The sequence below is a fragment of the Rhea pennata genome, chromosome Z, assembly GCF_028389875.1.
Source record: "Rhea pennata isolate bPtePen1 chromosome Z, bPtePen1.pri, whole genome shotgun sequence".
Taxonomy (NCBI): domain Eukaryota; kingdom Metazoa; phylum Chordata; class Aves; order Rheiformes; family Rheidae; genus Rhea; species Rhea pennata.
Genome location: NC_084702.1, coordinates 26,614,404 through 26,631,883, shown reverse-complemented (window position 1 = coordinate 26,631,883; position 17,480 = coordinate 26,614,404). Strand labels below are relative to the sequence as shown.

The following is a 17,480-nucleotide window of genomic DNA, read 5'->3' as shown; positions in this document are numbered from 1 at the left end:
ATTATTTATTTATTTGTTGCCTGCTTGGATTTTTGTCAAGTTTTGTTTCCAAAAATATTAGCTAAACTGAAGAATAAAGGAAGAAGGAGGGGAAGCAGACTGGACAAGAGGTCAAGAGGACAGTTTGAGAAGCAGGTAGGGCTCAAGAGAAATAGAAGGTGGGTGGAGAGAGGGAGTCTGAGGGACTGTGAAATGGGAGGCAGAGAAAGTGAGCTCAGGGACAGTACTCTATCAATTACTCAGAGTGCTGTTTACTTTCTTTTTCTCCTTTACGTTCGGAGGAACAAATCTTTCTTGTTTTGTTCAAATCTTTCATTGCATGGCAGATCCTTGCTAGTAGTAGTCTCCTTGACTACTACTTTTCATTTTAGGTGTAGTGATAAAAAAGAGGCTTTTCTTAGCATTGAAAAAGAGGTTTTTGTTGGCGTCTCTTGGATTCCAGTGTCATACTTGTATCCAGATCTCTATCATGGAGACTTCAGAACCAAAGACCTTTCGAGAGTTTGGCCATTTCATTACTTTTGAGTGATAAGAAATTAATCGACAGCACTATTAGCTATTTTATACAATATAACTGAGGCTTCTCATTCAATGCTAGTCTTTAAAGACTAAAAATGCCTAACACTCACACATATGTGTTATCTAATTTTTTTAATAATTATTTGCATCTCTTTATGATATGCTGTAGTCAGCAAACGTATAACGTGCTTGAGGTGGAAGCTTACTTCTTGTTATTTAATTTGGCGGTATCTGCAGGAATAAGGAAGTCTGAGGTGAGGGTTAGATGAACTATAAATTCTCATATTACCATACCTCCTGTTTAGATCGTGTTTCTCGGTCAAATAATTTTCAGGCTTCCGCTTTCTTAAAATATTCACAAACACTTAAGTCTGTATCCTGTCCGTCACTGGAGAAACTGAATTCCCTTTGAAATGAAGTAGGAGTCAGCCATGTATGTCAAAGGCAGGATGTGGCTTTTTACAGAGTGAGTTTGCTGTGAAGGGACACGCGCATCCTGGAGTCTGTTACACAAGAACATCTCCATGCCTAGGCATGTTTTGTAGCCCACCATAGCTTAAAACAAATATGTGTCTATACTGCCTTCCAGAAAAGTTTACTGGGAATTTCAATGGAATTCTAAATTTGATCACAGAATAAGTATGTTTTAAAGAGGTAACGACAGATGTGGTATCTTTCTGTAATGTCCCAGGACTCCTGAATACAGCTTTCTGGATTTTGCAGTTATCTGTAAATGAGCATATCCCCTAGGTCAGTACATTTGTATTGTAAGGTTGTTTCTGATGAAATCAGCCACCTGCAATACACTCAGGAATTGTAGCCAAAGCACTAAGTTATTTGGCAGTAACAGTTGAGGAAATGTTGTGGAAAGTGTGTCTTTAATTTGTATATATGTTGCAGCCAGTTTAAAATCAGTGGTTGGAATATACAAATGTTGTTCTGAAACAGCTACTGCTGTCCCTTTTGGAAGAGGTTTGTCTGTATAAATATGTGCATATGTAGAGTTACCTGGTGCAGATGCAGAAGGAGTTTGCCAGGAACTTCTGTTCCATAATCAAACTGCCAAAAGCTGGGTTAGGATGTGTCCACTAATGGATGTGGCTTATGCATCTTATGCACTTATGCATCTAGTGAGACAGCCTGAAGTAGATGGCCTGAATTTGAAGTGGGTAGCTGGTGTTCTGTAGGAAAAGGGTATTCTCTGGCAATGAATTATGAATAACATGAGACTTCTCTAAAGCAGTAACTTTTGTCAGCACTGATTACTAAAATGAAGATATCACTCCTGAGTAAGCTATTAGTTGTGGTTTAAAACCTGACAACCAGGTAAACCAGTGAATTTGATCATAATAGTCAATAAGTTTGGAAGGATGAGTAAGGAAAGGGCCAGGTGGTTCTGTGCTTATTAGAAGGAAAAAGAGTTTAGCTGAGGAGAGTATGTAAGAATTTTCATTACTATGCAAATCTGTTAGGACTAGAGTAAATTGTGCACTTACAACTTTAGTATAATGGCATTTTTCAGAGGATTGGTTCAGCTGATTTTAATGAAATATTACTGAGTGATATTGAGGCAGGAGAAAAAAACTGAGCTGAATGTTTTTCAATTAAATCCTTATAGGATAAGAAGCTGTACATATTTGTCACACTGGAAGGTGTCAGCTATTAGAGTTTCAGATTCAGCATTCCATTCATTGGATATTTAACTTTTTCACAGTTGCAGAAATCTTCTAGAGTTTGCTTTCAGTTCTCAATCATTAACAGAATTTTTTTAAACTAATATCTTTAATTCTGTATAAATGAAGTATACGCTTTGTGCAGCATCTCCTTATGTAAATATATACCTTAGTTTAATTTGTTATAGGAAATGCTTAACATGAACAGTCTTACTGATACGAAAATATTATCCAAGGAAACATGATTAAATGTGTCTTTCAACACAGTCAAAATACATTTGCATTTCATGAATATTATTCTGAGAAACTGAGTTAATGTCTTAATTATATATTGGATGATAAATTTTTCCTGAAAAATTATTCTGAAAATTTTTCCTGAAGAGTTTCCTGTTTCAAATGTACCCAGGTAATACTGAACATGTTTATACATGTCCACTATAATAAATAATACAATATAAAAATATAAAAAACAAATACTAAAAATACACATTTTATAGTATGTTGCATATGCACATATGCAAACACACATGCAACATAGAAAATCCTTTTCTTTGTAAATCACTGTATAGTGTAAAGGCACTGTCTATCTCAGTCTGACAGCAATATGGATTAGTGCCCAAATCTCATGGACCATTTCATTTTTCTTTTGTTAGAACCCAACCACTTCTATTTGTTGCTGGATGTAGACACCCTCATGTTGATAACTACACATTACCCTGCTGATCTAAGTTAACAAAATTAGTATTTTTCACAGTGACATCGTTCTACTGTTGACTTCACTTTATGTTGTAATAGCTTTTGTGTGAAAAGCTTATGAATTGTTTTACAAAGCCTTATATTACATTGGTGAGAACTTGGAGAATTGCAAACAGAGTATATAAGGTTTGATTCTAGATACTGTATTTGCCCAGCTGCTTTTTTTTGAAGGTATTTGGAATGACTTAATGTAATGGAATCAGCTCTGACTGGAACTTGCACTTTACAGCACAGAAGGCCAGAATGATCTATGGAATTTCTGTTGTGGAGTTCTCTGTTTAATTGTTCCTCTCCAGAATATTATTTATGTATTTCAGCTCCTTTTTCTTTTCTTTTTTTTTTTTTTTTTTTTTTTTTTTTTTTTTTATGCCATAGCTTGTTTGCGGATTCATTGCCACTTCCAAAATTGTGCTTAGTAGAACAAAAAACATTGAACAATGTAATTGTGTAGGTGTCACATCGATGATGGCCAGTGCAGGAGCAGGGATTCAATTAAATGCATATAATCTCATTGATACTTAATTTTTTTTTCACAAGCTTTTGATGGCGATTACTGAATATGTTTTGAGCTTTTCCCTGTGCTGATTTAACTTTAGAAATTGCAAAACTCCCTTATTCTTAATCATATTCCATGTCATCAACAGGGAGCAAGTCACCAAAATGTGCTTTTGATATGTAGGATTGTAGAATGAATGAGAGCTGTTTCCCTGGTAACAGATTTGGAAGCTGGTTTTGAATCCAGAAAAAGAATGGTGTATCTGAAAGAGCTGCTGATTTTCTTTTTCATTCCAGATTTATATCTTTATATTTTTATATATTTATTTTTATTTATTTTTTGTATGGTTAACAAAAAGAGACACATAACCCTTTACAATTTTGCTTAGTAAAGGTCTTAAGAATGCAAATAGGTAATTGAAAAAGAGAAGTGAAAAAAAATTTCACTTTTGCATTACATTTCTGTTGGAAAAAAAATAGCTAACTGTTTATGAGTTTTAGAGATGAAATGTGCTTTGGCTTTTTCCCAGGTCATTAAAAACACTGTTTTTTGTCTGCCTTTTAGTAGAGTGTGGTTTTGTTTCCCTGTAACTATGTGCACTAATTATATTGTGAAGCTAATTTCAACATGTGGTAGCTCTACGAAACAAGATAACAGAATAGGCAGAATAAACCTTCAAGATTATGGAATGACTCTAAAGATTTTCCTTGATCATAAATAAGAAAAAATTTCTTTCTGCTGCTTCAGATTCCGCTCTTGAAATAAGTTCTTTATATTTTTTCTGCCACTTTTATTTTCAAACATATACTTACATTTCTCTAGCCTTTTAAATTTTCAGTGAGTCAGGATTATTTACTTGAAACCCTGTTTTGTTATGTCCTCATTTGCACACTAGTGCCATTTGGGTCTCTGTATCAAACTATAAATCATAGAATCATAAGGTTGGAAGGGACCTCTGGAGATCATCTAGTCCAACCCTCAGCATAGCCCTGTACAGGGACTGAACCCATGACCTTGACATTAGCAGCACCACACTCTAACCAACTGAGCTAGATGTTCCCTTCTGTTGGCTGAGCAGCTCTCAAGAGCTGTCTTACAAAATATTGCAGACCCCATTTTAAATACAGTTTAGTTTTTCATGAAGAAAACAAAGCTCTTAATTTAATTACCAAATGTTGGTATAGTTATTCTCATACTTGTTTTTTTCTGTGGAATAACTCTTTTTGTTAATGATACTTATTTCTTTGTAAAAAGTCAGAAACTTGGCATAGCATGTAAGTGCTCCTACAGGCTTCAAAGTGGTACTGGCTACAGAGTTTTGCAAAGCTGAAAAATCTAAGCTGTAGTTATAAATTTGATTCTGTCAGTGAGCCTTCTCCAGTGACAGTTCTGGTAACTGCAGAAGTTTAATATTAGATTCAGATGTGAGGATGCCATCGAATGTTATTTTTATGACCATGCCCCTTGCTCCTAAGAGGCTTACTGACACTGAACTAATACTTGTGACTGGTAATATAAGCAGTGATGTATTTTGATCTATTATATCCAATTATTTAACAAAAAAGGTAAGATCAGACCATAATACTGATTTTTAAGATGTCTAATAACTGTGCTTGCTTTTTATTTATTTATTTGTTTGTTTATTTATTTTTCCTGTAGCATGTTCAAATTTCTTTGGGCATTGCAGGCAGCTTTTTGTTTTACCTGTGGCATTTTGGTGAGTTAATCAGGTTTATCATGCTTTACAGCTGGAAAGGGAACGTGTATTTCTCTTATTCCTGCTGGGTGCAGGAGAGTCACTTGTGCCAATATCTGTAGACTCGGCCTTTGTCAGCACCACAAACACTGACCAAGGCATGACTGCATCTCAGTGGGGTTGACCGAACAGGAGTAAAGAAAACACCTGTCATACACAAACAGAGGGAACATCGATCTGTTAACTAGCTATATTTAGCTTGTTTATTTGCATCTCACTTTTGAAAAGATTCTGTCTCTTTACCTAAAGTCAATAGAATAAGTACTTCATGTTTTGGCAGTGATGATTCAACAAATCATTTCCTGAAATAAATGTGCTAGATATTTTCTGGACAAGTGCTTACCACATATGTCACTGAGGAATAGAAATGCACTCTGCCTGTATTTTTTCTCAAAAATAATCCTTTTAAACTTGCTTATAATAAAGTAATTCCTATACTTTGTAGGTACATAATCATATTTTAATGCCCCCTGTTCTCTAATGCTTCACTAGTGAAGTGATATGATTAAAATGTGATTATATGCCTCCAAAGCATATAATATGTCAACATTTTATTGTTCTTTTATGTTACTTTCCATATTACCTGCTTTTTATTACCCAATTACTCTTTTTATTATTCCTCACATGAAAAGTAAAGCATACTCAATTTTCTTAAGCCCAACCATCTTGTCCTATGTGTAGTCCCAATGTATAATTCTCATTTTTTTCCCAACTATTTTAATTTAAAAATATCCCATCCAAATGTGATTATGTATGGAATTCCATCCCGAAATGCAGTTTGTCTTTAGCTTAATATCTAACAAGTATGCACATTGGCATGACTACTTCTCATTCAAACTCTTTTTGAAAGCCCTGCCACTTTTTAACATGCTCTGAAATGATGTTCTATTGAGATGCGCTTTGATAGTTTTGGTTCATTTTAAGCTAATGAACCCTGAAGATTTGTTAGACAGCTTATGGGAATGGAGAAACAAGAGCATGTATTGTTGGCTTTGTACAGAGAGCCTGTATTCTGCATTTATGACAAGAGATGTGGCTAGGCACATGTGGAGACGCTAGAAAGAAGAATACAGAAGGAAGACTGTGTACTCACGGTAGGGAGCACAAAGCATTTAAATCAACCGTGTTTTCAGCATTATGAAAGGCTGAAGGGTAAATAGGGTGTTTCTGTTTAGTAACTATGTGTTTAAATCTCTTGAATAGGCAATTTGCCTTTGCTTTAGGCTGATACAAATTGGATCAAGTAGGGCCGTAAAACCCACTAACCTTAATTTCCTTAAAAACTAAACAAACAAAAAACCAAAAGACAAAAATCCCTGATACGTATTGGGAAGAAATGCAGCTTGGATTATAGGTGGTTTCTTCAAACCTGGCCCCATCTCTGCCAGGCTACTCTTGCTTTGCGTGTTTAAAAATTAAAAGTGGATATACAGTGCTATGTCTGACTTCTTCCCTGTGTCTGAAATCTATAGACTTTTCTTTCTATATTTTATACTCTCTTTACTTTTTTCTACTTTTTTTCTTCCATGATGAAATGTCTTACTCTCTCCTTCTAAAAAGATGAAAGTAAGTGCCTTTGCTTTAGTTTTAAACTTAATTTTGGTGTGTAGTTACATATCTCTGAAAGTAAAGTTAACAGTTTCACAGTGATTATAGTAGAGCAGACTGCTGTAATGTGTTAGGAGTGTTTATTCTGAGTTGTATAAAAATTAGGCCAACAGTTCAATATGGATTAACCAGCATGTTTTCCCCTCAAAAATAAGGGTTCTGCTGGCAATGGAAAAGTCTGGTTTTTGTTTTTTTGTGTGCATACTTTTTTATTTAGTCTGAGTTATATTTGAATTGTATTTATGATGACTTTTTAAAAACTGGCATGCCAGGACTGCCTATCTGAAGGCTGTGATAATGTAACATCAGCATTTTACTAAAACAAACTCCTTCAGGAACTTGTGTTTTCCATGTATTCCAACATATCTCTGTGTTCCATCTCTCTCAAGTAAACTAATACAATGCCAAAACTAAAAAAGAAGAAATCTAAAACAGTTGTTGAAAGAACAGCTATGCTAATATTTTTGCAGAAATTAATATTAGAAGTATTTCTTACTGCTTGATAAAAAGTTGCTTCACTTTTGAGGTCATGAGCATTGTAGGTCCTGTTGCCTGGAGAGTACAACTGTGCTAGCAGTGTCCTAGAGAAAGGTCATTACAGAGCATTGGCTGGAATGGGATACAGCTGTGACTCTAACGAAAAGTCCTCAATGAGTGATATGAAATAGAAAAGGTCATTAGACCTTTCTACAATAGAGGGTAGAATAAGAACTGATGACAATTGTGAATATTTCAGAAAAATGGCTGTGGTGTACAAGTAACACATAATAACATATTATACTTTACCATTTTGGGGGGGGGGGGTTGCTTGTTATTAGTGTTAATGCTTGGAGCACTGTGGATACATAATCTTTCAGTAATGGTATACTGTGGCCCACTATGTTACTGAGATACAGTGTGAGATACAGGCTAACTGTATTTTTCTGAGATACAATGTACTGAAGGTATAACAGAAGATTCTTTCCTCATTGTGCTGCTGATGCATTTTCTGACATCTAGTGGTAATAACTGTAAATTATTGAAAGATTGCTGATGGGCATACCATCTTACTAGCAACTAAGTTGTGGTAAAGGGGTGAAGGCAATCCTTCTAATCAATCAAAATGCATTTAACTTTTCATCTTCCTGGATTACAGTGAGGGCTTTAAGGAAAACATATAAGTATTTTTGGCCTTGTGGCATCCTTTACCTAGGAAACAACAAGGAACTGTGGTCCATGATTCTCTTATATAAAAGCTCTGAGGGATAACATTGGGTTTGTTTGGTTGCATAGCTCTGATGCTGAATAACAGAAAAGTTACAGAAGATGATAGAAACAATGGGAAAGAGGCTAGGCAGTCACTCAGCAATTTTTTCTGCTGATACAGTGTTACCTTTGTAAGGATGACTAAAATTTGCAGGATATCATGAGAGTGGGCAGTGAAATAGCAGATAAAGCTAATCATAAACCAATCTGAAGTAATGCAGATGGAGAACTAGCTAGCATGCATGCTTTTTCTTTCACTCCAGTAGAGAAAACATTATGATGCCTACTAAAAAATCCGTATTTTAGGCTGTGCTCTTGCTGTTTGAAGTTTTTGTCTTCTCACCGTATCTCAGAGGTGCAAGAGGTCTGAGACAGCTTCAGCAAGATAAAGGAGCTGATCAAGGTATGGTTTATTTTCCCCATGAGAACTGAATTAGTCAGGTTAGGGCTCTTAAACCCTCAAAAGGTACTGTTGAAGGTGAGTGCGATAGAGATCTCTCTATGTGGAAAAGGTAGATGAGAGGATTTGTTGTACAGGAAGTAGAAATGAAGGTAAGTTCATACGTAAGTATAAAATGTGTATTTTTTTTTGTTTTGTAGTGTTCACGTTTCAAAGAGTAGGTAACATGAATGCATTTTTCATAATTTCAATCAGGATGTTTTCAATCAGTACTTTTACATAAAACTCATCAGAAATGTGAAACTAAGCAATGTAGCCTATGAATAGAATTCTTCCCTAAGCTTAGGATAAATGCGGGCTTTATTATGAAGATGCAATTGGTGCATAAGCTGTGCAGACTTTCAACACTGAAGAATTTCATATTTATGAAAAAAATTTATTGATTTTTATGCTTCATCAGACAAGGTGTACATCATTTTGTACTCTACAGAAAAAAATGTTTACCTTACTGCTGTAGAGAAGTAAATTTACATATATTCACAACTGGCAGAATTTGCAAACATCATATTCGTTGTCCCCTCTCTTTTTTTCTCCCATGTACAGGCACAGGAGAAAGTGGAAAGAGTACTTTCATCAAACAAATGAGGATTATTCATGGATCAGGTTACACAGAAGAAGACAGGAAAGGCTTCACAAAACTCGTTTACCAAAATGTATTTACTGCTATGCAAGCTATGATCAGAGCCATGGAGACTCTGAAAATACAGTACACATCAGAAGAGAATGGGGTAAGAAAGAATGAAGAAAGTACTAGTTTAAGTGTGTGAAATTTCAGTTTGTGTACACAAGTGGTCTGAGTCTTAAGTTTCTACAAGCAGAACCTTAGAAATCCACATGTCCTGCAAGGATTTCCCTGCACCACAGTCTGATTTTCTGGAACACGAGGAGGCATCTGTTGAAAATAGGGCTCTGTGCAGGGATAGGGAGGATGGAGGTGGGGGTGCATAAGGAAACAAATTTCAAAGTTGCTCATCAGTAATTTTTTTTTAAATCTAAATTTTAGCCTGTTTGTGACAGTAATATGCACAGAACCTGGTTTGTCAGTAGAGCTCAAGAATGAAGATCTTCAGAAGTCTTACAGGAAGCTGTCTGATCTGTTGGATGCACTATACATACAAAGAAACCCCTTAGAGCCCTTTTATAGTTTGTTTTGATAGCAACCTTTGGGCACTTACTAACCTGAAAATGTAGAATGTCTTCTCTAACCCTTTTTGGTTTGAATGTATATGTCATACAATTACATTTTTTGGTTAGGATTGCACAAAGTTTTTTTTCTGCTTAGGTTAAATCAATTACATCCTCTCTGGTTTTTTTTTTGGTGGTGGTGGTGGTGGGAGTGCAGCCTGGTTTTTAAGGCTTCTCATGTTCTAAAAAGTGGGTTTTTTTGTTCAAGTGTTGCCCAGAACATGTAAAGCAAATCACTGGGGTGTTCGTTTAACTCATACAGGAGTTGCGGTTAGCTAAGATTTGGTGTTGCTATAGGTAGGATTGTGTGTAGGCAATGCCAAGGCGGAAGTTTATAGGATTTATGGGTTTTTTAGTATGTGGAAAACATAGCTGGTAACCTGCTTTTTGTCAAAAAGTAGCATCGCCCATGGAGAATATTAAAAAAAGTTGTGATTAGGCTTATCTGATTATTTAAATTGTTTTATGTAGTGTAGTCTCCTTTGGGATGGAGAAAAGAGGGATAGAAGATAATTTCTTGGATAAAATAAAGGGTTGTAAATCCTTTTCTTTTTCCTTTTTCTTTTTTTATCATACAAAGAACATAGTGCCAGCAAAACAAATTTTGGATTTGAGAGAACCAGAGTGTTCAGATAATTCATTCCTACATAGGAAGAATATTCTGAAAGTTAGTAAGTTGTTCCTTGTAAAAACATTAGCTCCTTGGGAAGAAAGTGCTTACAGAAATGGAAAATATCAACAGAATATGCTTCTTTCTTTTTTATTTATTTGACATCCTAATTCATACGTGTGTATTATCATGAAAAATGATGATAATCAGAATGTATTTGCAGAAATGCATTTTCATGGTCTCTTATTGAGAACTGGATTTTATTTTTTTTCCTTCTTCTCATTAAGAACAAAATATAAAGACTTATTCAGTAGCCAAATTTTTCTCATTCTAGGCTCTCAGAGTTGAGCTGGATTCTTTCCATCTTATCAGCCCTTAACACATGTTCTCACCATACTGTATTCTTGATGATAGTAGTGTCTTCAGATTTGGAAGATTATAATGTTATTTGCACAGTTGTTGGAGGAATGCAGAATTTGGTCTGGTGCTTCCTTATTAAACGTAACAGTACTAAGTGAAAAGAACCCAGTTTGGCAAGCACAGCTTTGGTGACAGTTAGTAAACAAAATCAATCTGTTTGTACATCAAGAAGCTCTTGAGACACAACATGATAATAAACATGTAGTTTCAGTCACTCTGTAGGAGACAGCTGTACTTTAATCCTTCATTTAGATGATGGATAGAATGTTAGGTGTTATCAGTTGCATAACTGCCTTTCATTAAAGAACTGCAAACTAGGAAATGCTAAACAGTTGACAATAACAGTGGTAAACACCAGGGTGTTTTTAAATATAATTGTATTGTAGCAGTGTGTCCAATAATCACACCAGTGTCCAGTGTGCTACTTTGTGCTTCTGTATGTCCATCTTCACCCTGACAGCCCTTCTTTTCCTTGAAGTATTCCATTCCCTCTGGCCCTTTTAATACTTTTTCTGCTTTTCTTCTATCCAGTTTGTTCCTTGGCTGGTTCAAGTTTTCTTTCTGGGCCCTGAAATTCTGTGGCAGCTGAATATCTCTTTATTTAGTGTTTTTTGTAGCAGAAAACGAATTGTTCTGTGCTGATTGTCTCAGTAGTAAAAGTTCCTTTTCACTTGCCCCCAAATTTTTTCATCAACTTACAGTCAAAGAGAAGGTTTTAAAAAAATAAATCTTAAAAGAGAAAGAAGAAAAGATTGGGTGGTGCTACAGGAAGCAAAGTTATAACATTCCATTTGTGAAAATACGTCAGTCTTCAAAGGCTGCTTTAAAAGTATTTCTGAGTTTCTTAAATCAGTCAGTCACAATTTTCTGTGTCACAAGTTTGTAAGAGAAACAAGTTGTTTAAGCCTTGACTACACTGGATGTGTTTTAGAATACTAGTTCACCAAAACTTTTCCCTCAATTTCTGAGCTAATACCTATCTTACATCCTATGTAAATCACTCTACTACGCTTCTCCACTTACGACATTAGAAGTTTCAACTTACCTGCATTAAATATATATATATATAAAAATATCTATAAAAAATATATAAATATATATATATAAAAAATATGTGTGTATATATATATATATATAAAAAATATGTGTGTGTGTGTATATATACACACACACACATATAAATATATATATATATATATATATATGTATACACACAGACACGTAGGCTACTGGGAAGACCTTTTTGGTCTTTAGCATGAGGGTCATGGGATAGTAATCCAGTCCTGTTGTTGTGGGTTGGTTTGCTTTTTAAAATACTCTAGTAAGATGACAGTATGTATGATTGCAATTAAAAACAGATCTTTGTGGCAATAGGAACAATGATTATTTTTTTTCCTAAGGAGAAGACAGAATTTTGTATTAAAAAAAAAAGAGAGAGAGAGAACTTTAGAAAGAAATCATCGCATTGGATCTTCAAAAAATTTCTTGTTTTTCATAAGTAGTGAACTATCTTTACATCTTAAAAATTTTCCCTCATATGTATGACTGTTAGTCTTTAGCAATATTAACAACAGTCTGACCAAAAGAAGTACTACACTGCCAAAAATGAATTTTTCAGGACAGGTAATTTGCCTACCTCAAAAAGAGTGCAGTGCAAAAGGCCAGGGACAGTATGATGTGACTTGGAAATTACTGAAGGAACCCCTGAAACTGGGACAAATGGAAAACACAGTTAAGAATAATTACTGGTTGATTCTTTGGATGGATGCAGTTGATGATGTGGAAAATGGCAAAATATAATTCTTTCCTGTCTGCAAGTTTTAAACTTTAGTAGAGAAACCATTATTCATGGCAGTTACTTCATGTTAAGAGTGATCTGACAGTGACCTACTTAATGCTCTTAAGAGTATTCTTTTATTACAGTCAAATTTAACTTTAAAGATGCACTACTTTGGTAACTCATTTTCATTGTGCTAGCATTAATGCCGGTGTGAAAGGACTGGGATTTATCAGCAATCTTAATGTATTTTTAGCAGTTTTATTTATAGAGACATTAATTCAAAACATTCCAAAACACTTTGCATGCTTGTTCATAATAGACATGCTAAATCTTGGGCCAAAGCACAAAACCTGGATCTAGGTGTTCCTAAACAGAAGTTTCAACTTGCTTTCCCAAGGAAATGACACTTGTGTGGCCAGGATATTTGTATTTGTCTTTTGAATCTTCTATCTAATTTCAGTTGAATTCAACAAAGAGGTTGAAGTGAAAAAGAAGAAAAGAAATTTCTCAGCTTCACCAAGTTTAGTGCTGCCAGCTAGGTAAAGATAGGTAAAGGAGACAGCTTCTTTAAGTACTGCAATTGAGGTAAAAGCAGAGAATCAACAGAGGAGTGGCTCCTTTCAAAGTACCTGCTATAGGAATGGGGGTTCAGTTAGTCACAAAATATAACCCTGAGAAACCAAGGAGTGATTTAGCTGCCCACATAGGAACATGTAGTGTCATATGTGCAGCTGCCTGGGTGTACAATATCTGATCTTCAGCTTGCTCCCTGGAAAGGCATAGGCTTGTCTTAGATTTTATGTATTTTCTGTTAGCCTTCATTCTGCCGGACCTCCAATACCGTGTTGTGAAGAATGGCAGAAGGTGTTTGCTTGTAGGCAGTTAATTCATCCCCCAGGTCTCGCTAGTCCTGTTACCCACATAGCACTTTGTTTTGTATTTTGATTAGATACATCTTTCTGTGGAAGGGGAAGAAGATAAAGAAGTTATTTTTTGAGACAGAAATTCTAGAGAATGAGACCCAAGTATCTGCTTTGGGGGATTAAAGTTGTGTGCTGTTTTACATGAACAAATATAAGTCATATTAATAGTGAATTAACAGCTTACCACTTGGAAGTTGAGAAGAAACTTTTCTCAGACCATCACCTTCCCTTCCCTCTTGACACATGTAGTGTGCATGTGTTTGGTTGTAGATTGTATGCATATTTGTTGGCATAAGAGAATGTGGGATATTTTTTTAGGGATTTTTTTTTTTACACTCTAAAGACTTCAGTGTGCTTTATTGTGTTTGCCAGACCACTAATGGAACTGTTTTCAAGTAATACAGCTCCCGTGAATGGTGGAGCTCCCATTCCGGTTTAAATCATAGCACTAATGTGTGTTAATAATAATTAGTAATCGGCATTACTGTCTGTAGGGAGACCTATGGGAGTGTTCTACATGTCTGTAAATATGGGCCATGGCTTCCTCTTACTTTAAAAACTTCTGAGTTTCTCTAGCATGGTGTCTTATTGATGAGGAGAATACTGGAATCTATTTTATTTACATATTCTCTCAATATACAGGAGAAGTTGTTTGCATCATTGTTTGCATTGCTGACTTTCTGTCATCTAAATATGTTTGCATTTTCTTTAACATTGATTCTGAATTTCTGAGGTCCTAGTCTTTAATGTAGTTATGTAATCCCTTTTGTAGAGGGAATATATTTCATCTAGAAATACTAATAAGTGCACACGTGTTTTAAATGCTTTTGTTTTTCAGAAGAGCAAAGCTGACAGATACCAGCTTCAGGGTGAGAAACATTAAAATTTCTCTAGCCCATAGTTGGCCTGTATTTTCATAAATCTGAAATTTTAGCCAGAAGTGCTACAACAGTAGAACTACTGAACATTTCACAATCTGCTCGAGTTCTTAGGAAACATTGATCCAATCTAAATTAATTTAGTCTAAGCTTTAGAGTTCCAGCCTCTTCTGCTAAAATGGGGCACTTCTCAATATTGATGATTTGTTACAATTTTTGCAAAAGGTGCCAAATCTGTATCTTTCAAAATTCATTGAGACTTTCTCTTCTGACATATTTTTTTCACATAAAATGTTATAATTTTATAGTTATTATTCCTGTGCACTGTTAGCATAACTTACACATAAGTAACTAGGCAGAAATCTGAATTATGAAAAACTAGGTAGCAGTCCATGAATCAGTAGTTAATTCATTGCACTAAGTTTTTTTCTCCCTTTACACTGATATAAATCATATTGGCATAAGCAAGACATACAAAAAGTGATCTGATAGTAAAAAGGGAGGATTGCAATTATAATAAAACAATCCATGATGTAGAGCTAGCAAGTGAATGCTTCAGACATCAGTTTTGTGTTTCAAAATCAAAGACTACATATACAGGCAAATACTAGAAAGATACGTACAAATGGTTAACTGTTTTTGGCTTTTTAGAGTAGACTTTAATGTTCTGCAGACCAAACACCCTTTCTGCTCCCTGTACTTTTTCCTTTTTAACAATGGACTAATTCCATTGCCTTCTTTGCATCTGCAAAGGCATCATTTATTGGCAAATGAAACGAAGTGAAGCTTAGTAAACAAATCTGTTAAGAGTGCACATGATGCAGCAGTCCCGTTTCCTTATTCTTTGTGCTGTGGGCTAGAGAGATGAAAGATGGTAAAACTTCATTTTAGAAACCGAAATGAGGTCACTGAACAAAGACTACTGTGGCTGAGTATGTTATCTCACCCTCCTCCTCCGTCAGAAGTGGCTGCTTCTGTTTGACAGTCAGCATGGGAAATGCGTGCCTTTGTCTCTGGCACAGGAGTTCAGTCTGACAAATTTAGATCTATAACTGTCACAATAAAATTAACTGGAGTTCATCTCTCAGAGCCTTTGGTCAGAAGGATGAGAAAAAAAATTAGAGCAACTATAAATTGTCACTTTTGTAGGATTTGTCAAAAGCTTTTGGAAGCTAATTGTTTTTTTAAAAAAAACAATGTAGAGTTCTGCCTTTTCTGATTTGCCATCAAGATACAGTGACTGGATCAGTCCTAAGAGGAAGATCAACATGTGTCACAGCTGGAAGCTTTTGATATGTGCACAGAACTGGCTGTGTTAAAGATATGTTTTCTGTGTCAAAGACTGTGAGACTGTTTTTGCTGACAACTTTTTTCAGTTAATGAAGTTTCATTGCACAGACTTACTAGCGTACTTTACTTATGTTAACAAACAAATGAGTACGTAGATGCAGTTGAGAAACGTTCATTCTAATAAGAAAGACATTGATTTTATATTTACTGTAATATGACACTAACTCCTTTCAATGGAAAAATCTAAGGAATTTTTGATGGAAAGCTTAATGTGTATTTTTATATGGGAAATTTGGCAAATTTCTATGCTGTTGCAGTTAAATATTTTGGTGAACAAAAACACAAATAAGTTAATGGCAGATGAAAAGACCAGTTAGTAGCAGCTCAGCCAAAATCATTTAAATCAGTATCTGCTGTCATGTTAAAAATGAAGAAGCCACTTTAGAAAGAGAGGTAATTAGAAAAATCCTCTAGGCCTACTCTTTCCTTAATGTTAAAATCTGTGACATATTTTATGGATTTATGATCTACTGACAAAATGATTCTTTGGAATAAATTTGTCACAGTGAAGAAGTGCTTTTAGTGTCTGTTTCCTAGAAAACAGCATGATGCCATTTTTTTACCCTGCTTTTTCTTTACATTTATTGAAAAATGACGTGTGTAGATCTTCTCACGAATTTAATTTGGATTTTCTTTCTTTGAATAACCTGGTTCTATAGACCCTTGTAACAATGCTGGTCAGCAAGCCCATATATCTGCACTTTTTCAAAGGAAAGATAAGCAGTGCTTTTTAGGACAGAAAATACTACTATTTGACTTAATTTCTCTTTGCGTGTGATCAATGGTTTTTTCCTGTGAGCTTGCTTCCACAGCCTGAGTGTTTGCCTAGGAGATTAATTTAGAGGCATCAAGGAAGCTTGCACCCGCCTAGAGGCTGCGCTGCCAACATGCAGTCGGAGGCTCTGCTAGTGAAGTGAGACAGAGTCTTTTTTTCTGGACAAGAGGACATTGTTTTAGCTGTTTCTGAGGGTTGAACGACTGATTAGGTGGTGTGCTCTGTAGCTGTCAATTAAAAAGCCCATCAAGATTGTATTTGCTTGCATAAAACAGATTTGGATTCCTTGACATTTAAAACAGTTTTTATTTACTGACCTATAGAGCAACAAAAGTACAGTAAAATAAGACCAGAAAATTTGTATATGCAATCATTGTTTTCCCCACTTGATATAGTTGTGGATGGTGGTGTTCATTGCGAATTTGGCTTTCCTGAGAACAAGAAGGCTGGGAGTGGTAGCAGAGGGAAAGCAAGCCAGGGGTGTGCAGATTGACAGTTTGCAAGAGAGGGAAGCCTGGACCAAAGATCAGTGCCCTTTAAAATGGCAGAGCTCTCTTCTGTCACTTGTTTCTAATCACCTTAATTTCTTATTGAAAATCTGTAATAGTATAGCATATATAGCATACTTGGTAGATTTATAATAGCAGGCATAAATCTTGAATTCTTGCTGAACAATAAACGTTTGTGTACAGTTTGAAAAATCCTAATTCTTAGAAAAAAAACCCACAGTATATCTTATAGTTCACTAATCTGCCAGAAGGTTACAGTTTATAAAAAATTTCAAAGCAGGAACGGAATAAATATAGATAATCTGTAGGGAATTGACATTAGAAAGCAAAAGGATGAAGATGTAGAAAGCTATAATAACATGTGCAGCTATTTGTGGGATTTAAGGAATCGATGAATTCACAGGGAATGACTTCAAGTCAGATTTGGTTTCTCTAGCATACCCCTGTGAAAGGTTTGGTAAAACAAAGTTCTATACAAAAATGTTAAAGACAAGTCATTTTTATTTGGTAATTAGAATTGGTTTTTGAATCTTACAG

General features: G+C 35.2%; 1 protein-coding gene across 3 annotated transcripts in view; it reads left to right on the top strand.

Moving 5' to 3' along the window:
• LOC134153237 (guanine nucleotide-binding protein subunit alpha-14) overlaps window positions 1–17,480 on the top strand; it is an 88,334-nt gene that overhangs the window by 28,334 nt on the left and 42,520 nt on the right. For 2 of the 3 annotated variants that reach the window (XM_062599243.1, XM_062599241.1), the window contains exon 2: window positions 9,057–9,241. In XM_062599243.1, coding sequence (XP_062455227.1) covers window positions 9,057–9,241 — 185 coding nt within the window. Of the gene's footprint in view, window positions 1–8,423; window positions 8,457–9,056; window positions 9,242–17,480 lie in introns of those variants that run through there. The other variant, XM_062599244.1, reaches the window with a different exon arrangement.